This window comes from Phasianus colchicus, chromosome 27 (genome assembly GCF_987193195.1).
Source record: "Phasianus colchicus chromosome 27, bPhaCol1.hap1.1, whole genome shotgun sequence".
NCBI classification, from domain to species: Eukaryota; Metazoa; Chordata; class Aves; order Galliformes; family Phasianidae; genus Phasianus; species Phasianus colchicus.
In genome coordinates, this window is record NC_143462.1 from 2,101,305 (window position 1) to 2,123,346 (window position 22,042).

The window sequence follows — 22,042 nt, forward strand, 5'->3', positions numbered from 1 at the left end:
AAGAGGCACAGGGACACCGTGCTGCTGGCATCCAAGCTTTATTTGGGGCTGCAGCCGCTCCTTCCATCCCCTACAGCCTGGCACGGTCCCGGCAGTACAGCTGAGCCTGGTGGTGAGCAGCAGGGGGTTGGTGACGTGTCACCCCCCTCCCCGTGTCCCTTGTCCCCTCCCCATGCTCACCTCACAACGCCGGGCAGTCTCAGCACTGGAGCACCAGTAGGCCGGGCCCAGGGCGCAGGGTCCAGGCTTTGGGGACAGCCCTGGCTTTGGGGACAGCTTGAGGTTTGGGGACAGCTCGGCGAGCACCTGCCACAGAGCAGGGTCCTGAGGGAGGAGGGGGACACGGGTGGTGACATCTTGGGGGCCTGGCAGGGCTCCTGGGAGGGATGTCCCCATGTGTGGCACCCCTGGGGGTCCCTTGGGGTGGGACACCTTGGGGACGTGGTGCTTCTGAGTGCGTCCCCTGGGGATGTCACACCCATGGGGACCGTGCTGTGTCACTCGGAGTGGGGATGTGACACCACAGAGCACGTCCCCTCCGTGCTCCCTGGGGCTGTGACACCCTGTGGGTCCCCAGCACGTCCCTTGGTGTCACCATGGAGCATGTCCCTTGGGGCTGTGACACCTTTAGGGTCCCCAGTATGTTGCTTTGGGTCCCAACGTGTCCCATGGGTCCACAACACCATTAGGGTCCCCTGCGTGTCACTCTGGGGCTGTGACACCTTTAGGGTCCCCAACATGTTTCTTTGGGTCCCCAGTGTCCCTTCAAGTCCTCCGTGTGTCCCTTTGGATCCCCAATGTGTCCCTTGTTGGTATGGCACCTTTAGGATCCCCAACATGTCCCATATGTCCCTTTGGGTCCCCAAGATGTCCCTTGGAGCTGTGACACCTCCACCTTTAGGGTCCCCTGTGTGTCCCTTCAAGTCCCCTGTGTGTCCCTTTGGGTCCCCAGCACATCCTTTGGGTCTGAGATACCCTTAGGGTCTCCAACGTGTCCCTCTGGGGCTGTGACACCTTTAGGGTCCCCAACATGTTTCTTTGGGTCCCCAATGTGTCCCATGGTCCACAACACCATTAGGGTCCCCAGTGTGTCTCTTCGGATCCCCTGTATGTCCCTATGGGGCTGTGACATCTTTAGGGTCCCCAACATGTTCCTTTGGGTCCCCTGTGTCCCTTCAAGTCCCCTATGTGTCCTTTTGAATCCCCAGCACATCCCTTGGGGCTGTGACACCTTTAGGGTTCCCAGTGTGTCCCCTTGGGTCCCCTGCATGTCCCTCTGGGGCTGTGACACCTTTAGGGTCTCCAGTGTGTCCCTTTGGGTCCCCAAGACGTGACACCTTTAGGGTTCCCAACATGTTGCTTTGGGTTCCCGTGTCCCATGGGTCCACAATACCTTTAGGGTTCGCAGTGTGTCCCTTTGGGGGGTGACACCTTGGATCATATCCCTGGGGGCTGTGACATCTTTAGGGTCCCCAACATGTTGCTTAGGGTCCCCAGCGTGTCCCTATGGGGCTGTGACACCCTGGAGCGCGTCCCTATGGGCTGTGACACCTTTAGGGTCCCTTGTGTCCCTTCAAGCCCCCTGTGTGTCCCTTTGGAGTCCCCAGCACATCCTTTGGGTCTGTAACACCCTTAGAGTCCCCAGTGTCCCTTTGGTCCCCAACATGTCCCTCTGGGGCTGTGACACCTTTAGGGTCCCCAACATGTCCCTTTGGGTCTCCAGTGAGTCCCTCTGGAGCTGTGACACCTTTAGGTTCCCAATGTGTCCTTTAGGGTCTCCAATGTGTCCCACTGTGGCTGTGACACCTTTAGGGCTCCCAGTGTGTCCCTATGGGCTGTGACACCTTTAGGGTCCCCAACATGTCCCATGTGTCCACAGCACCTTTAGGGTCCCCAAGACGTCCCTGGGGGCTGTGACACCTTTAGGATCCCCAACATGTCCCTTTGGGTCCCCAGTGTCCCTTCAAGTCCCCTGTGTGTCCCTTTGGGTCCCCAATGTGTCCCTCTGGGGCTGTGACACCTTTAGCCTCCCCAACATGTCCCATGTGTCCCTTTGGGTCCCCAAGATGTCCCTTGGAGCTGTGACACCTCCACCTTTAGGGTCCCTGTGTCCCTTCAAGTCCCCTGTGTGTCCCTTTGGAGTCCCCAGCACATCCTTTGGGTCTGTGATACCCTTAGGGTCCCCAGTGTCCCTTTGGTCCCCAACATGTCCCTTTGGGGCTGTGACACCTTTAGGGTCCCCAACATGTCCCTTTGGGTCCCCAGTGTGTCCCTCTGGGGCTGTGACACCTTTAGGGTCCCCACTGTGTCCCTTTGGGTCCCCATGATGTCCCACTGGGGCTGTGACACCTTTAGGGTCCCCAACATGTTGCTTAGGGTCCCCAATGTGTCCCATGGGTCCACGACACCTTTAGGGCTCCCAGTGTGTCCCTATGGGCTGTGACACCTTGGATCATATCCCTGGGGGCTGTGACACCTTTAGGATCCCCAATGTGTCTCTTTGGGTCCCCAACATGTCCCTATGGGGCTGTGACACCTTGGATCATATCCCTGGGGGCTGTGACACCTTTAGGGTCCCCAACATGTCCCTGTGGGTCCCCAGTGTCCCTTCAAGTCCCCTGTGTGTCCTTTTGGATCCCCAACATGTCCCTCTGGGGCTGTGACACCTTTAGGATCCCCAGTGTGTCTCTTTGGGTCCCCAACACATCCCTATGGGGCTGTGACACCTTTAGGGTCCCCAACATGTCCCTTTGGGTCCCCAGTGTCCCTTCAAGTCCCCTGTGTGTCCCTTTGGATCCCCAACGTGTCCCTCTTGGGCTGTGACACCTTTAGCATCCCCAACATGTCCCATGTGTCCCTTTGGGTCCCCAAGATGTCCCTTGGAGCTGTGACACCTTTAGAGTCCCCTGTGTCCCTTCAAGTCCCCTGTGTGTCCCTTTGGATCCCCAACACGTCCCTCTGGGGCTGTGACACCTTTAGGATCCCCAACGTGTCTCTTTGGGTCCCCAACACATCCCTATGGGGCTGTGACACCTTTAGGGTCCCCAACATGTCCCTTTGGGTCCCCAGTGTCCCTTCAAGTCCCCTGTGTGTCCCTTTGGATCCCCAACGTGTCCCTCTTGGGCTGTGACACCTTTAGGGTCCCCAACATGTCCCACGTGTCCCCAACACATCCCTATGGGGCTGTGACACCTTTAGGGTCCCCAACATGTCCCTTTGGGTCGCCAGTGTCCCTTCAAGTCCCCTGTGTGTCCTTTTGGATCCCCAACACGTCCCTCTGGGGCTGTGACACCTTTAGGATCCCCAACGTTTCTCTTTGGGTCCCCAACACATCCCTATGGGGCTGTGACACCTTTAGCATCCCCAACATGTCCCTTTGTGTCCCCAGTGTCCCTTCAAGTCCCCTGTATGTCCCTTTGGATCCCCAACACGTCCCTCTGGGGCTGTGACACCTTTAGGGTCCCCAACATGTCCCTTTGGGTCCCCGGTGTCCCTTCAAGTCCCCCGTGTGTCCCTTTGGATCCCCAATGTGTCCCTCTTGGGCTGTGACACCTTTAGGGTCCCCAACATGTCCCACGTGTCCCCAACACATCCCTATGGGGCTGTGACACCTTTAGCATCCCCAACATGTCCCTTTGGGTCCCCAGTGTCCCTTCAAGTCCCCTGTGTGTCCCTTTGGATCCCCAATGTGTCCCTCTGGGGCTGTGACACCTTTAGCATCCCCAACATGTCCCATGTGTCCCTTTGGGTCCCCAAGATGTCCCTTGGAGCTGTGACACCTTTAGGGTCCCCTGTGTCCCTTCAAGTCCCCTGTGTGTCCCTTTGGATCCCCAACACGTCCCTCTGGGGCTGTGACACCTTTAGGGTCCCCAGTGTCCCTTTGTGCCCCCTCCCCCCCCCTTGCTCTCACCCGGTGCCCATCGGCACTCGGCGGGACGCTCGCCGGTTCCCCCATGGGTGCCAGCAGGGCGGCAGCGCCGTCGTCGGGGCCGCAGGACAGCAGCAGGCGGCACAGCAGGCGCGGTGCCAGGCGGCCCAGCAGCATCTCCAGCAGCAGCTGTGCGTATCGCTCCGCCAGGCACTGGCACGCGCCCGCGGCCACCAGCGGCAGCGCCCGGCACAGCTGGGACACCGCCTTCGCCACCGCCTCCTGTGGGCATCGCGCAGCTCAGCCGCGCCGCCGTGCCAGCGCCAGCACCGCCACAACCACCAGAATCACCACCACCAGCACCGCCACAACCACCACAACCATCACCACCACCACCAGCACCGCCACAACTACCATCAGAACCACCACCAGCACCGCCAGGACCACCAGAACCATCACCACCACCACCAGAATCACCACAACCAGCACCAGCACCACCACAACCACCAGCACCATCACCACCACCACCACCAGAACCACCAGAATCACCACAACCCAGCACCAGCACCACCACAACCACCAGAACCATCACCACCACCACCAGAACCACCGCCAGAATCACCAGAATCACCACAACCAGCACCATCACCACCACCACCACCAGCACCACCACAACTACCATCAGAACCACCACCAGAACCATCACCACCACCACCAGAACCACCAGAATCACCACAACCAGCACCAGAACCGCCACAACCACCAGAATCACCACAACCACCACCAGCACTGCCAGAATCACCACCAGCACCGCCACAACCACCACAACCACCACCAGAACCACCACCAGCACCTCCAGCACCACCACAACCACCACCACCAGAACCACCACCACCAGAAGCAGCACCAGCACCGCCACAATCACCACCAGTACCACCAGAACCACCACCAGCACCGCCAGAATCCCACAACCACCACCACCAGAACCACCAGAAGCAGCACCAGCACCGCCAGAACCACCACCAGAACCACCACCAGCACCTGCACCAGCACCAGCACCTGCACCACCAGGACCAGAATCAGCACCAGCGCCAGCACCACCAGAACTACCAGCACCAGTGGCACCAGCACCAGGAGCACCAGCACCACCACAACCGCACCAGCACCACCACCAGAACCATCACCAGGACCACCTGTACCAGCACCACCGGCACCAGCAGCACCAGCAACATCACCAGCAGCACCACCAGTACCACCACAACTGCACCACCACCAGCACCACCACCAGCACCAGCACCAGGACCACCAGCCCCTGTACCAGCACCAGGACCACCTGTACCAGCACCACCAGCACCAGCACCACCGGCACCAGCAGCACCACCAGTATCACCACAACTGCACCACCACCAGCACCAGAACCACCAGCACCACCACCAGCACCCCATACCTTGGGGACGGCAGCCTCGGCACGGGCCAGGAAGGTCCGGCACAGCCAGCACAGCGGCAGCGGCACCGGCAGCGCCGCGTCCTTGGGGACAATGGGGACAGCAGGGTTGGCCCTGCGGTGCAATGGTGGCCTGTATGTGGGGTTTGGGGTTCCCATTGGGACACCTATTGGGAAACTGTGGGGTTCCTATCCGCGTTCCCATTGATGGAGGTTCCTGTTGAGGTTCCCATCAGGATCCCATTGGAGCTCATTAGGATATTCATTGGGGTTCCATCAGGGATTCCATTGGAACCCCGCTCACTGGGGTTCCCACTGGAGTTCCTATGGAGTTTTCCATTGGGGTTCCCATTAGGGCACCCGTGGGAAACTGTGGGATTCCCATCAGCGTTCCCATGGAGGTTCGATGGAGGTTCCCATCAGGGTTCCCATGGGGGATCCCACTGGGACACCTATTAGGGCACTCATTAGGAGACTCACTGGGGCTCCCATCAGGGCTCCAACTGGGGCTCCCATTGGGATGGGCACTGGGATGCCCAGCAGGGTCACCACTGGGGATCCCATTAGGACACCCATTGGGGTTCCCTTTGGGGTTCCCATGGAGTTTCTCGTTGAGGTTCCCATTAGGGCACCATTGGAATGTTCATTGGGGTTCCCATGGAGGTTCCCATGGAGGTTCCCATTAGGACACCCATTGGGAAACTTATTAGGGTTCCCACTGGGGTTCCCATGAAGTTGCTCGTTGAAGTTCCCATTAGGACACCATTGGGATGCTCTCTGAGATTCCTATTGGGGTTCCCATTGGGGTTCCCATGGATGTTCCCATTAGGACACCATTGTGACACTTATTAGGGTTCCCATTGGGGTTCCCATGGAGTTTCTCGTTGAGGTTCCCATTAGGACAGCCATTGGGATGCTCATTGGGGTTCCCATGGATGTTCCTATTAGGACACCATTGGGATGTTCTCTGAGGTTCCTATTGGGATTCCCATTGGGGTTCCCAGTGGGACAGCCATGGAGAGGCTGCCATATTTGGCCATTGGGGTTCCCATTTTGACACCCATTTGGATACCCATCGGGGTCCCCATTGGGGAACCCCACATCGATGCCTCCATACACCCATATAGAAAACCCTACATACCCACAGGCACCCGTATGGAAACCCATGGATGTGCCCCCGCAGAATCCCATACACACCTTCAGGAGGGCACCGATGTGGGGGGACGCAGCCGGGACCCCCCTGGGCTGCCCTGGGCACAGCTCCAGGTGGGCACAGATGGCAGAGGGCTTCTGGGGGGGACACCAAGAAAGGGGGGGGGGACACACAGTGCCTGCAGCCCAGCGTGGGGCACCCAGGTGTCCCCATATGGCACCGTGTCCCCATCTACCCCAGGTGTCCCCATACAGCTCCATGTCCCCATATGGCACCACGTCCCCATTTCCCCCAGCACCCCAAAATGTCCCCAAGTGGCACCATGTCCCCATATGGCACCATGTCCCCATTTCCCCCAGCTGTCCCCACCACCCCGATGTCCACGTTCTCCAGGTGTCCCCATATGGCACCATGTCCCCATTTCCTCAGCACCCGAAAATGTTCCCATATGGCACCTTGGCCCCATACAGCTCCATGCCCCCATATGGCACCATGTCCCCATTTCCCCCAGCACCCCAAAATGTCCCCAAGTGGCACATTGTCCCCATTTCCCCCAGCTGACCCCACCGCCCCGATGTCCCCATTCTCCGGGTGTCCCCATATGGCACCACGTCCCCATTTCCCCAGCACCCCAAAATGTCCCCATACGGCACCACGTCCCCATATGGCACCATGTCCCCATTTCCCCAGCACCCCAAAATGTCCCCATACAGCACCACGTCCCCATGTCCCCCAGCTGTCCCCACCGCCCCGATGTCCCCATTCTCCAGGTGTCCCCATACAGCACCGTGTCCCCATTTCCCCCAGCACCCCAAAATGTCCCCAAGTGGCACATTGTCCCCATCTCCCCCAGCTGTCCCCAGCACCCCGATGTCCCCATTCTCCAGATGTCCCCATACAGCACCGTGTCCCCATTTCCACCAGCACCCCAAAATGTCCCCAAGTGGCACCACGTCCCCATGTCCCCCAGCCGTCCCCACCACCCCGATGTCCCTGTTCTCCAGCTGTCCCCATGTGGCACCATGTCCCCATACAGCACCATGTCCCCATTTCCCCAGCACCCCAACGTGTCCCCAAGTGGCACATTGTCCCCATCTCCCCAGCTGTCCCCACCACCCCGATGTCCCCATTCTCCAGATGTCCCCATGTGGCACCATGTCCCCATACAGCACCATGCCCCCATTTCCCCCAGCACCCCAAGATGTCCCCAAGTGGCACATTGTCCCCATCTCCCCAGCTGTCCCCACCACCCCGATGTCCCCGTTTTCCAGGTGTCCCCATACAGCTCCATGTCCCCATACAGCACCATGTCCCCATTTCCCCCAGCACCCCAAAATGTCCCCATATGGCACCTTGGCCCCATACAGCTCCATGTCCCCATTTCCCCAGCACCCCAAGATGTCCCCAAGTGGCACATTGTCCCCATCTCCCCAGCTGTCCCCACCACCCCAATGTCCCCATTCTCCAGCTGTCCCCATATGGCACCACGTCCCCCTATGGCACCACGTCCCCATTTCCCCAGCACCCCGAGGTGTCCCCATACGGCACCGTGTCCCCAATCTCCCCCAGCCGTCCCCAACACCCCGATGTCCCCGATGTCCCCAATGTCCCCAATGTCCCCAATGTCCCCAATGTCCCCGATGTCCCCGATGTCCCCGATGTCCCCGATGTCCCCAATGTCCCCGTTGTCCCCGATGTCCCCGATGTCCCCGCCGCCCCGCTCACCAGCTGCCCGCTGAGCCGTGCCCCCATCACCTCGCCGTAGCGGCTCACCAGGCTGCGGCACGGTGCCACCAAGCCGGGCACCGGCAGCGCCTCGCACTCCCTCTGCAGGAACCCCTGTAGGGCCGCCTGCCCCCCAGGACTGGTGTCACCCATGGGGTCGCCCCTCGGGGTCACGCCGTGTGTCCCCCACCCCCCCACCCCCCCCCACAGCACCTCGGCTGCCGATGCGTTGGCCACGCGGAGGAGAAGCGCCGCCAGGTCCTGGCAGTCGGAGCAAAGGTCCTGCAAGGGGGGAGTGCAGTTATGGGGACGCCGTGGGGACAGCGGGACATGGGGACGGGGGGCTGTGGGGTTATGGGGGCGTGGGGACATTGGGGCAAGGAGATGTGGGGATACTGGGATATGGGGGTATGGGGATATGGGGACATGGGGACATGGGGACACTGGGATATGGGGACACTGGGATATGGGGATATGGGGATACTGGGATATGGGGATATGGGGACATGGGGACATGGGGACATGGGGACATGGGGATATGGGGACATGGGGACATGGGGGTATGGGGATACTGGGATAAGGGGGTATGGGGACATTGGGACAAGGAGATATGGGGATATGGGGACATTGGGACATGGGGATATGGGGACAGGGGGGTACGGGGACATTGGGACATAGGGATATGGGGATACTGGGACATAGGGACATGGGGATACTGGGATATGGGGGTATGGGGACATTGGGACAAGGAGATATGAGGACATTGGGACATGGGGATATGGGGATACTGGGATATGGGGGTATGGGGGCACCAAAACATGGGGATGTGGGGATATGGGGGCACTGGGGACACTGGGGCAAGGGAATATGGGGATATGGGGACATGGGGATATGGGGACATGGAGATATGGGGATATGGGGACATGGGGATATGGGGACATGGGGATATGGGGACATGGGGACATGGGGATATGGGGACATAGGGACATGGGGACACCAAAACATGGGGATGTGGGGATATGGGGGCACTGGGGACATTGGGGCAAGGGAATATGGGGATACTGGGACATGGGGATATGGGGACATGGGGATATGGGGACACTGGGATATGGGGATATGGGGACATGGGGACATGGGGACATGGGGACACTGGGATATGGGGACATGGGGATATGGGGACATGGGATATGGGATATGGGGATATAGGAACGTGGGGATATGGGAACGTGGGGATATGGGGTGTGGTGTTATGGGCACATGGGGACATGGGGACACGGGGATATGGGAATATAGGTACGTGGGGATGTGGGGACATGGGGACACCATAACGTGGGGACATGGGGATACAGGGGTGTGCAGATATGGGGACATGAAGACATGGGATATGGGGACATGGGAATTAGGGGGCATGGGGATGTGGGAATATGGGGTCACGGAGATATGAGGACATGGGGACGGGGAGATACGGGATAAGGGGACACGGGGATGTGGGGACATGGGGACATGGGGACGTATGGCATGGGGACACGGGGATGTGGGGACGTGGGGATACAGGGACATGGAGATATGGGGATAAGGGGACATGGGGACACCAAAACATGGGGACATGGGGGTATGGGGGCATGGGGATATGGGGGCATGGGGACAGGGGGAAAACAAAACATGGGGACATGGGGATATGGGGATAAAGGGACATGGGGATATGGGGATAAAGGGACATGGGGATATGGGGATAAAGGGACATGGGGACATAAGGATATCGGGACACGGGGATATGGGGATAAGGGGACATGGGGACACCAAAACATGGGGACATGGGGACATGGGGGTATGGGGACATGGGGACATGGGGGTATGGGGACATAGGGACATGGGGATATGGGGACATGGGGATATGGGGACATGGGGATATGGGGACACCAAAACATGGGGACATGGGGATATGGGGACGTGGGGACATTGGGGATACGGGGTCACGGAGATATGGGGACATGGGGACACGGGGATATGGGGACACAGGGACACAGGGACACAGGGACATGGGGACATTGGGGATATGGGGTCACGGAGATCTGGGGACATGGGGATATGGGGATATTGGGACATGGGGACACGGGGATATGGGGTCACAGAGATATGGGAGACATTGGGGACGTGGGGACACGGAACTGTGGGGACGTTTGGGATGCTGTGTGGGGTCACGGGGCTGTGGGGCTGCATGGGGGCACGTAGGGGCACCCACCTGCGTGCTTTGGGGTCGTCCTCGTTGGGCGCAGCCCCCAGCGGCCCCACAGCGCGGCGCTGCGTCCCAGGCAGCGGGGGGCACCTCGCAGCGCGGCCCCCCCAGCCCTACAGCGGGGCCCCGTCACCCCACAGCCCCCCGGAACCCAATTTGTGGGTGGGGGGCTCCGGCGTGAGTGTCCACCCCATAACCCCCCCACCATCCCATTATTGGGAACCACCGGGTGTCCCCAAGGTGGGGGGGGGGTCTGGGTTTGGGGGGATGTAGACAGTGAGCAGGGGGGGGACTCAGAGTTGGGGGGGGTGGGGGGGGAGGACCCAGGATTTGGGGTGCGCCCAGGTGTAGGGTGGGGGGTGTCCAGATTTGGGAGGGGGACACAAAATTGAAGGGGGGGCACTCAGAGATGGGGGGGACCCAGATATAGGGTGGGGGTACCCAGATTTGGGGGGGATCCAGGTTTGAGGTGGGGGCACTCAGACTTGGGGGGAGGACCCAGGATTTGGGGTGCGCCCAGATATAGGGTGGGGGGTGTCCAGATTTGGGGGGGACCTAAAATTGAAGTGGGGGCACTCAGAGATGGGGGGGACCCGGGTTTTGGGGTGCACCCAGATATGGGGTTGGGGTACTCAGATGTGGGGGGGATATTCAGAGTTGGGGGGGGGCCCGGGTTTTGGGGTGCGCCCAGATATGGGGTGGGGGTGCCCAGATTTTGGGGTGGGGGAAACCAGGTTTTGGGGAGCACAGGGATATGGGGTGGGGGTATCCAGATTTGGGGGGGGGACACACAGGTTTTGGGGTGCACACGGATATAGGGTGGGGATATTCAGATTGGGGGGGGACACCCAGATTTGGAGGGGATCCATGTTTTGGGGTGCGCCCAAATATGGGGTGGGGGTACCCAGATTTGGGGTGGGGGTACTCAAAGTTGAGGGGGGGACTCAGGTTTTGGGGTGTGCCCAAAAATGGGGTGGGGGTACCCAGATTTGGGGGGGAGGACCCAGGTTTTGGGGTGCGCCCAGGTGTAGGGTGGGGGTATCCAGATTTGGGGGGGACCATATTTGGGGTAGAGGCACTCAGAGTTGGGGGGGAGACCCAGGTTTTGGGGTGCGCCCAAATATGGGGTGAAGGTATCCAGATTTTGGGATGGGGGGGGGGACGACAGGTTTTGGGGTGCGCCCAAATATGGGGTCGGGGTGCCCAGGTCTGGAGGGGACCCAGATTTGGGGTGGGGGTACTCAAAGTTGAGGGGGGGACTCAGGTTTTGGGGTGTGCCCAAAAATGGGGTGGGGGTACCCAGATTTGGGGGGAGGTACTCAGAGTTGGGGGGGGACCCAGATTTGGGGTGGAGATGCTGAGAGATGGGGGGGGAGGGGACCCAGGTTTTGGGGTGCACACAGATATGGGGTCGGGGTGCCCAGATCTGGAGGGGACCCAGATTTGGGGTGGAGCTGCTGAGAGATGGGGGGGGGACCCAGGTTGTGGGGTGCACGCAGGTGTAGGGGATGTGCAGGTTTGGAGGAGAGCCGGGTTTTGGGGTGCGCCCAAGCATGGGGTGGGGGGACCCAGTTTTTGGGGGGACCCAGATTTGGGGTGGGGGGGGAGGCGCCCGCTTTGGGGTCCCCTACCTGCGGTGGCGCAGAGCAGCACGAGGAGCAGCGCCCGCAGTGGGGTCGGGGCCATGGCGGCTGTGTAGGGCCGCAGCTGGGAGCTCTTATAGCCCCAGTGGGGTGGGGGGGGTTTGGGGCCGTGCCAGCACTGTGGGGACACGTGGCCCCAATCGGGTCCGTGTCTCCATCACCCCACAGCCCCGTGTCCCATCATCCCATAACCCCACAACCCCACACCCCCTTTCCCCACGCCCCTACGTTGCCCCCCACGTCCCCATACCCCCATGTCCCCAAGCTTTCATGTCCCCATGTCCCCAAGCCCCCTGTCCCCCACATCCCTTATTCCCACACCCCATATCCCCGCGTCCCATATCCCATATCCCAGTATCCCATGTCCCCAGGCCCCCCACGTCCCCCCATGTCCCCATACCCCATATCCCATATCCCCATTTCCCCATATCCCACATCCCCATGTTCCTCCATGTCCCCATGTCCCCCTCCCCCATACCCCAAACCCCATATCCCATATCCCATATCCCCATACCCCATACCCCATATCCCACACCCCATATCCTATATCCCCTTTGTCCCCCCATACCCCACACCTCACACCCCATACCCCATATCCCTCTGTCCCATATCCCTCACCCCACACCCCATATCCTATATCCCACATCCCACACCCTACACCCTTTGGTCCCCCCATATCCCACACCCCATATCCCACACCCCATGCCCCATATCCTATACCCCATATCCCACACCCCATTTCCCCATGACCCCACACCCCATACCCCATATCCTCTACCCCCACCCCATATCCTATACCCCCACTCCATACCCCACACCCCATACCCCATATCCCACACCTCATACCCCATATCCTATACCCCACACCCCACATCTCACACCCCATACCCCATATCCTCCCATATCCTATACTCCCACCCCATATCCCACACCCCACATCCCATACCCCATATCCTATACCCCCACCCCACCCCCACCCCATATCCCACACCCCATACCCACACCCCATACCCCATATTCTACACCCCACACCCCATATCCCACACCCCATATCCAAACCCCACACTCCATACCCTATACCCACACCCCATACCCCGTATCCCACACCCCATACCCATATCCTATACCCCCACCCCACATCCCACACCCCATATCTCACACCCCACATCCACACCCCACACCCCATACCCCCACCCCACCCCCACCCCATATCCCACACCCCCACCCCACACCCACACCCCACACCCCATACCCCCACCCCACCCCCACCCCATATCCCACACCCCATACCCACACCCCATACCCATATCCCATACCCCCACCCCACCCCACACCCCCCCCCCTCCCCCCCCCGTTTCCCGGCAGCGCTTTGAGGCTCCGGCTGCGGTCCTTCACTGAAGGGCTCTTGTGGGGCTGAGGGCCCTGCAGCAGGGCGGGGTGTGGGGTCATGGGATATGGGGACATGGGGTGTGGGGTGTGGGATATGGGGTGTGGGGTGTGGGGTGTGGGGTGTGGGGACATGGGGACATGGGGATATGGGGTGTGGGGTATGGGATATGGGGTGTGGGATATGGGGTATGGGGTATGGGGTATGGGGTATGGGGTGTGGGATATGGGGTGTGGGGTCATGGGGACATGGGGTGTGGGATATGGGGTGTGGGGTATGGGGTCATGGGGTCATGGGGACATGGGGTGTGGGGTGTGGGGTCATGGGGTGTGGGGTCATGGGATATGGGGTGTGGGGTGTGGGGTCATGAGGTCATGGGGACATGGGGATATGGGGTATGGGGTCTGGGATATGGGGTATGGGATATAGGGTATGGGGTATGGGGTCTGGGATATGGGGTGTGGGGTATGGGGTGTGGGGTATGGGGTGTGGGGTCATGGGGACATGGGGTGTGGGATATGGGATATGGGGTATGGGGTATGGGGTATGGGGTATGGGGTCACGGGGTGTAGGGTCATGGGATGTGGGGTCATGGGGTGTGGGGTATGAGGTGTGGGGTGTGGGGTGTGGGGTCGTGGGGACATGGGGTATGGGATATGGGATATGGGGTGTGGGATATGGGGTGTGGGGTGTGGGGTCATGGGGATATGGGGTGTGGGGTATGGGATATGGGGTCTGGGATATGGGGTGTGGGATATGGGGTGTGGGGTCATGGGGACATGGGGTGTGGGATTTGGGGTGTGGGATATGGGGTGTGGGGCTCAGCGCCATGGGGGGTGGGGTCATGGGGACATGGGGACATGGGGACATGGGGTGTGGGATATGGGGTGTGGGACAGAGGGATGTGGGGTCTGGGATATGGGGTGTGAGGTGTGAGGTGTGGGGTGTGGGATATGGGGATATGGGGTATGGGGTCTGGGATATGGGGTGTGGGGTGTGGGGTCATGGGGTGTGGGGTGTGGGGTATGGGGTCATGGGGACATGGGGTGTGGGGTGTGGGACAGAGGGATGTGGGGTGTGGGATATGGGGTATGGGGTCACAGGGTGTGGGATATGGGGTGTGGGCTGTGGGGTATGGGGTATGGGGTGTGGGGTCTGGGATATAGGGTGTGGGGTGTGGGGTGTGGGGTGTAGGATCATGGGGTGTGGGGTCATGGGGATATGGGGTGTGGGATATGGGGTGTGGGGTCATGGGGATATGGGGTATGGGGTCTGGGATATGGGGTGTGGGGTTATGGGGTGTGGGATCATGGGGTGTAGGGTCATGGGATGTGGGGTTGTGGGGTGTGGGGTGTGGGATATGGGGTCATAGGGACATGGGGTGTGGGACAGAGGGATGTGGTGTGTGGGATATGGGGTGTGGGCTGTGGGGTGTGGGATATGGGGTATGGGGTCACGGGGTGTGGGCTGTGGGGTATGGGGTGTGGGGTCTGGGATATGGGGTATGGGGTGTGGGATATGGGGTTTGGGGTGTGGGGTGTGGGGTCATGGGGACATCAGGTCACAGGGTGTGGGATATGGGGTGTGGGGTCTGGGATATGGGGTGTGGGGTCATGGGGTGTGGGGTCTGGGATATGGGGTGTGGGATATGGGGTCATAGGGACATGGGGTGTGGGACAGAGGGATGTGGGGTGTGGGATATGGGGTATGGGGTCACGGGGTGTGGGATATGGGGTGTGGGCTGTGGGGTATGGGGTGTGGGGTCTGGGGTATGGGGTATGAGGTATGGGGATATGGTGTATAGGATATGGGGTATGGGACAGAGGAGTACGGGGATGTGGGGTGTGGGGGTACGGGGGTGTGGGACAGAGGGGTATGGGATATGGGGTCACAGGGACATGGGATATGGGACAGAGAGACATGGGGTATGGGGACATCGGGGTTTGGGACATGGGGACATGGGGTGAGGGGACATGGGGCCGCCCCACATGGGGACACACCCTATATGGGGCCGCACCCTATATGGGGCCGCACCCTATATGGGGACATCACATGGGGCCGCCCCGCACGGAGCCCCGCACGCCGCCCTTACGGCGCACCGCCCACGTGGCGGCGCCGCACCGAGCGCTCGCTCCTCCCAGCCGCGAGGGGGCGCCGCCGCTTCCGCCGGAAGTCTCGCCGCTTCCGCCGGAAGTCCCTGCCCCCAATCCCCGAGTGAAGATGGCGGCGCCCACGGCCTTGAGGGCGCTGAGGGTGGGGACGGCGGGGGGCGGGGGGGCGGTGAGGGGACCGTGAGGGTGGTGGCATCGGGGTGTGGGGACACTTTGGGGACACTGGATGGTGGCAGTGGGGTGTGGGGTGTGGGGACGGAGTGCATGGGGTCAGGGGACGTGGGGACACTTTGGGGACACTGTGGGTGGTGGCACTGGGATGTGGGGCGTGGGGACACTTGTGGGGACAGTGATGGTGGTGGCACTGGGATGTGGGGTGTGGGGACGGTGTGTATGGGGTCAGGGGATGTGGGGTGTGGGGACACACCGTGGTTGGGGGCTGTGGGGTGTGGGGACACTATGGGACACTGTGGGTGGTGGCACTGGGATGTGAGGTGTGGGGACACTTGTGGGGCTCCAGGAGTGGTGTGTGGGGACACTGCTGGTGGTGGCACTGGGCTGTGGGCTGTGGGGACACTTTGGGGACACTTTGGGTGGTGGCACTGGGATGTGGGGTGTGGGGACGGTGTGTATGGGGTCAGGGGATGTGGGGCACGGGGACACTTTGGGGACACTGTGGGTGGTGGCACTGGGATGTGGGAACACAGTGGGGGCTGTGGAATGTGGGGACAAGTGGGGACACTGCTGGTGGTGGCAGTGGGATGTGGGGTGTGGGGTCAGAGGATGTGGGGTATGGGGACATTTGTGGGGCACTGCTGGTGGTGGCACTGGGATGTGGGACATGGGGACACTTTGGGGACAGTGATGGTGGTGGCACTGGGATGTGGGGTGTGGGGACGCTGTGTGTGGGGTCAGGGGACGTGGGCTATGGGGACACTGGTGATGATGGCACTGGGATGTGGGGTGTGGGGACACTTTGGGGACACTTTGGGTGGTGGCACTGGGATGTGGGCTGTGGGAACGGTGTGTATGAGGTCAGGGGATGTGGGCTGTGGGGACACTTTGGGGACAGGTGATGGTGGTGGCACTGGGATGCGGGACATGGTGACACCTGTGGGGCTCCAGCAGCTTTGGTGCCACCAAACCCGGTGTCCCCTGGGGACCCGATGGGTGCTGCTGTCACATCCCTGCCCCCCCCCAGGCGCTGCCCCACAGCCGCACCCCAGCCCTGCCCGCCTCCCGCAGCCTCCACCCCTCCCCGCCCTGCATGAAGGTGAGCCCCGCCCCCCCGCCGCCCCCCGCTTTGGGGTCCGGCCCCCCTCCGACCCCCTCTGTGCCCCCTGCAGGCGCGGGCGGCGCGGGTGCGCGTGGGGAAGGGGGACAAAGCCGTGAGCTACGAGCGGGCGCATCCCCCCCATCACATCGCCCACCGCAAGGGCTGGCTGTCCCTGCACACCGGTACGGCGCCACCCCACATCCCCATAGGGAACCGACCCCTTCCCGACCCCATATCCCCCATAGGGCACTGATCCCTTCCCACCCCACATCCCCCATAGGGCACTGAGCCCTTCCCGACCCCATATCCCCATAGGGCACTGATCCCTTCCCGACCCCATTTCTGCCCCACAGGGAACCTGGGTAGGGAGCCCTTCCTGACCCCATATCTGCCCCACAGGGAACCTGGGTGGGGAGCCCTTCCCGACCCCATATCCCCATAGGGAACCTGAGCCCTTCCTGACCCCATATCCACCCCATAGGGAACCTGAGCCCTTCCCAACCCCATGTCCCCCATAGGGAAGCTGGGTGGGGAGCCCTTCTCGACCCCATATCCCCCATAGGGAACTGAGCGCTTCCTGACCCCATATCCCCCCATAGGGAACCTGGGTGGGGAGCCCTTCCCGACCCCATATCCCCCATATGGAACCTGAGCCCTTCCTGACCCCATACCCCATAGGGCACTGATCCCTTCCCGACCCCATATCCCCATAGGTCACTGATCCCTTCCCACCCCATACCCCATAGGGCACTGATCCCTTCCCGACCCCATATTCCCCATAGGGCACTGATCCCTTCCCGACCCCATATCCCCATAGGGCACTGATCCCTTCTGACCCCATCCCCATAGGGCACTGATCCCTTCTGACCCCATATCCCATATGGCACTGATCCCTTCTGACCCCATCCCCATATGGCACTGATCCCTTTTGACCCCATATCCCATATGGCACTGATCCCTTCTGACCCCATATCCCCATATGGCACTGATCCCTTCCCGACCCCATATCCCCATATGGCACTGATCCCTTCTGACCCCATATCCCCATATGGCACTGATCCCTTTTGACCCCATATCCCCATATGGCACTGATCCCTTCTGACCCCATCCCCATATGGCACTGATCCCTTCTGACCCCATCCCCATATGGCACTGATCCCTTCTGACCCCATACCCCATATGGCACTGATCCCTTCCCACCCCATCCCCATATGGCACTGATCCCTTCTGACCCCATATCCCATATGGCACTGATCCCTTCTGACCCCATATCCCATATGGCACTGATCCCTTCTGACCCCATATCCCATATGGCACTGATCCCTTCTGACCCCATATCCCATATGGCACTGATCCCTTCTGACCCCATATCCCATATGGCACTGATCCCTTCTGACCCCATATCCCATATGGCACTGATCCCTTCTGACCCCATATCCCATATGGCACTGATCCCTTCTGACCCCATATCCCATATGGCACTGATCCCTTCCCACCCCATATCCCATATGGCACTGATCCCTTCTGACCCCATCCCCATATGGCACTGATCCCTTCTGACCCCATATCCCCGCAGGTAACCTTGCAGGCGAGCCGTGCGCGGCGCGGCGCTCGGTGGAGGACGCGTTCTTGCGGCGGTTCCTTCGCGGCACGTTTCCCGGCTGCCTGGCGGACGAGGTGGTGCTGAAGCGCCGCGCCAACGCGCTGCTGCTCTGCCTGCTGCTGCTGCGCCGGCTGCCGCCCGCCAAGCTGTGCTTCCTGCTGGGTTACAGCGAGGCGCTGCTGGCCCGGCTCTACAAGTGCCCCGTGCGCCTGCAGGTGCAGACGCTGCCCGGCCGCGTGCCCTACAAGTTCCTGTAGGGCCATAAAAGGGCGAGGAGCGCCGCCGTCGTGTGTCGTGACTGGGTGGGTGGGTGGGTGGGTGGGTGGGGGGGTTGGGGGTGTCGGGGTGCTGCCCACCCAACCTGGGGGGTTGGTGGGAGCGTGAAGCCGTCCTGCCCTGCGCCGCCGCGGCTCTATGGGCGCTGCTCCCGTTGTGCCACGGGGGGTTCAGCCCAGGGGACCTGACCCCATATGTCCTTTGGGTCCTGATCCCATGGGCACCCATCCCCACCGTTCCCATATGTCCTTTGGGTCCTGAACCCACGGGCACCCATCCCCACCATTCCCATATGTCCTTTGGGTCCTGATCCCATGGGCACCCATCCCCACCATTCCCATATGTCCTTTGGGTCCTGATCCCATGGGCACCCATCCCCACCGTGCCCATATGTCCTTTGGGTCCTGATCCCATAGGGACCCATCCCCACCATTCCCATATGTCCTGTGGGGTCCTGATCCCATGGGCACCCATCCCCACCATTCCCATATGTCCTGTGGGGTCCTGATCCCATGGGCACCCATCCCCACCATTCCCATATGTCCTTTGGGGTCCTGATCCCATGGGCACCCATCCCCACCATTCCCATATGTCCTTTGGGGTCCTGATCCCATGGGCACCCATCCCCACCATTCCCGTATGTCTCTTGGGGTCTTGACCCCATAGGGACCCATCCCCCCCTTGCCCATATGCCCTTTGGGGTCTCAATCCTACAGGGCTCTGTTCCCATTCTGCCCTTTGGGGTCCTGAACCCATAGGGACACATCCCTACCGTTCCCATATGCCCCTTGGGGTCCTGATCCTATGGGGGTCTGTTCTCATGCTGCCCTTTGGGGTCTTGAACCCACGGGCACCCATCCCCACCGTTCCCATATGTCTCTTGGGGTCCTGATCCTATGGGCACCCATCCCCACCATTCCCATATGCCCTTTGGGGTCCTGATCCTATGGGGTTCTGTTCCCATTCTGCCCTTTGGGGTCCTGATCCCATAGGGACCCATCCCCCCCTTGCCCATATGTCCTTTGGGGTCCTGATCCTATGGGCACCCATCCCCACCATGCCCATATGTCCTTTGGGGTTGTGATCCCATAGGGACCCATGCCCCCTTGTCCATATGTCCTTTGGGTCCTGATCCCATAGGGACCCATCCCCACCATGCCCATATGCCCCATGGGGTCTTGATCCCGTATGGACCTGCCCCCATTGAGTCAGTTGGGGTCCTGTTCCCATAGGGACACATCCCCACCATTCCCATATGTCCTTTGGGGTCTTGACCCCATGGGGACCCATCCCCCCCTTGCCCATATGCCCTTTGGGGTCTCAATCCTAGAGGGCTCTGTTCCCATTCTGCCCTTTGGGGTCCTGATCCCATAGGGACCCACCCCCACTGTTCCCATATGTCCTTTGGGGTCTTGACCCCATGGGCACCCATCCCCCCCTTGCCCATATGTCCTTTGGGGTCTCAATCCTACAGGGCTCTGTTCTCATGCTGCCCTTTGGGGTCTTGAACCCACGGGCACCCATCCCCACCATTCCCATATGTCCTTTGGGTCCTGATCCCATGGGCACCCATCCCCACCATTCCCATATGTCCTTTGGGTCCTGATCCCATGGGCACCCATCCCCACCATTCCCATATGTCCTTTGGGGTCCTGATCCCATGGGCACCCATCCCCACCATTCCCATATGTCCTTTGGGGTCCTGATCCCATGGGCACCCATCCCCACCATGCCCATATGTCCTTTGGGGTCCTGATCCCATGGGCACCCATCCCCCCCTTGCCCATATGTCCTTTGGGGTCTTAATCCCATGGGGATCCATCCCCACCATTCCCATATGCCCTTTGGGGTCCTGATCCTATGGGGGTCTGTTCCTATTCTGCCCTTTGGGGTCCTGATCCCATAGGGACCCATCCCCACTGTTCCCATATGTCCTTTGGGGTCCTGATCCTAGGGGCACCCATCCCCCCCTTGCCCATATGCCATCTGGGGTCTTGATCCTACAGGGGTCTTTTCCCATTCTGCCCTTTGGGGTCCTGATCCCATGGAGACCCATCCCCACCATTCCCATATGTCCTTTGGGGTCCTGATCCCATGGGCACCCATCCCCACCATTCCCGTATGTCTCTTGGGGTCTTGATCCCATAGGGACCCATCCCCCCCTTGCCCATATGTCCTTTGGGGTCTCGATCCTATGGGGCTCTGTTCCCATTCTGCCCTTTGGGGTCCTGATCCCATAGGGACCCATCCCCCCCTTGCCCATATGTCCTTTGGGTCCTGATCCCGTAGGGCCCCATCCCCACCATTCCCATATGTCCTTTGGGTCCTGATCCCATGGGCACCCATCCCCACCATTCCCATATGTCCTTTGGGTCCTGATCCCATGGGCACCCATCCCCACCGTGCCCATATGTCTCTTGGGGTCCTGATCCTATGGGCACCCATCCCCACCATTCCCATACGTCCTTTGGGGTCCTGATCCCATGGGTACCCATCCCCACCATGCCCATATGTCCTTTGGGGTCCTGATCCCATAGGGACCCATCCCCACCATTCCCATATGTCCTTTGGGGTCCTGATCCTAGGGGCACCCATCCCCACCGTTCCCATATGTCCTTTGGGTCCTCATCCCATAGGGACCCATCCCCCCCTTGCCCATATGTCCTTTGGGGTCTCAATCCTACAGGGCTCTGTTCTCATGCTGCCCTTTGGGGTCTTGAACCCACGGGCACCCATCCCCACCATTCCCATATGTCCTTTGGGTCCTGATCCCATGGGCACCCATCCCCACCATGCCCATATGTCCTTTGGGGTCTTAATCCCATGGGGATCCATCCCCGCCATTCCCATATGCCCTTTGGGGTCCTGATCCTATGGGGGTCTGTTCCTATTCTGCCCTTTGGGGTCCTGATCCCATAGGGACCCATCCCCACTGTTCCCATATGTCCTTTGGGGTCCTGATCCCATGGGCACCCATCCCCACCATGCCCATATGCCCTTTGGGGTCCTGATCCTATGGGGGTCTTTTCCCATTCTGCCCTTTGGGGTCCTGATCCCATGGAGACCCATCCCCACCATTCCCGTATGTCTCTTGGGGTCTTGATCCCATAGGGACCCATCCCCCCCTTGCCCATATGTCCTTTGGGGTCTCGATCCTATGGGGCTCTGTTCCCATTCTGCCCTTTGAGTTCCTGATCCCATAGGGACCCATCCCCACCATTCCCATATGTCCTTTGGGGTCCTGATCCTATGAGGGTCTGTTCCCATTCTGCCCTTTGGGGTCCTGATCCCGTAGGGCCCCATCCCCACCATTCCCATAT

The 22,042-nt window shown here is 60.7% G+C and overlaps 2 protein-coding genes across 7 annotated transcripts; one reads left to right on the top strand and one right to left on the bottom strand.

The window, feature by feature from the left end:
- Nucleotides 1-23: 23 nt before the first annotated feature.
- Nucleotides 24-15,564, bottom strand: SFTPB (surfactant protein B). 6 transcript variants are annotated; one of them, XM_090125476.1, is made up of 10 exons: nucleotides 15,491-15,564; nucleotides 12,058-12,187; nucleotides 10,433-10,539; nucleotides 8,404-8,472; nucleotides 8,191-8,316; nucleotides 6,510-6,602; nucleotides 5,316-5,427; nucleotides 3,911-4,150; nucleotides 181-324; nucleotides 24-106 (listed from the first exon to the last, which is right to left on the bottom strand). In XM_090125476.1, exons 1-9 carry the CDS (start codon nucleotides 15,503-15,505, stop codon nucleotides 200-202), a joined length of 1,017 nt encoding a protein of 338 aa, XP_089981602.1. In that variant the 5' UTR covers nucleotides 15,506-15,564; the 3' UTR covers nucleotides 24-106; nucleotides 181-199. The 6 variants fall into 6 exon arrangements, with proteins under 6 accessions (XP_089981602.1, XP_089981605.1, XP_089981601.1 ...); XM_090125479.1 differs by having other exon boundaries at nucleotides 181-356; nucleotides 3,979-4,150; nucleotides 5,316-5,396; nucleotides 15,491-15,561; XM_090125475.1 differs by having other exon boundaries at nucleotides 5,316-5,396; nucleotides 15,491-15,561.
- MRPS24 (mitochondrial ribosomal protein S24) lies at nucleotides 15,401-18,727 on the top strand. The gene is made up of 4 exons (XM_031609674.2): nucleotides 15,401-15,709; nucleotides 16,769-16,840; nucleotides 16,914-17,025; nucleotides 18,420-18,727. Exons 1-4 carry the CDS (start codon nucleotides 15,407-15,409, stop codon nucleotides 18,701-18,703), a joined length of 771 nt encoding a protein of 256 aa, XP_031465534.2. The 5' UTR covers nucleotides 15,401-15,406; the 3' UTR covers nucleotides 18,704-18,727.
- Nucleotides 18,728-22,042: the final 3,315 nt, after the last annotated feature.

Excerpts from the sequence above, each read along its gene's own strand:
- MRPS24 (XM_031609674.2), top strand. The coding sequence starts at position 15,407 with ATGGGGACATGGGGTGAGGGGACATGGGGCCGCCCCACATGGGGACAC. Across the intron at positions 15,710-16,768 it reads CGGCCTTGAGGGCGCTGAGG|GCGCTGCCCCACAGCCGCAC; the intron begins GTGGGGACGGCG and ends GCCCCCCCCCAG. Across the intron at positions 17,026-18,419 it reads CTGGCTGTCCCTGCACACCG|GTAACCTTGCAGGCGAGCCG; the intron begins GTACGGCGCCAC and ends ATATCCCCGCAG.
- SFTPB (XM_090125474.1), bottom strand. Across the intron at positions 8,473-10,432 it reads GACGACCCCAAAGCACGCAG|GACCTTTGCTCCGACTGCCA; the intron begins GTGGGTGCCCCT and ends CCCCCCTTGCAG. Across the intron at positions 5,181-5,281 it reads TGGTGGTGCTGGTGGTTCTG|GGGCTGGTGGTCCTGGTGCT; the intron begins GTGCTGGTGGTG and ends GTGCTGGTACAG.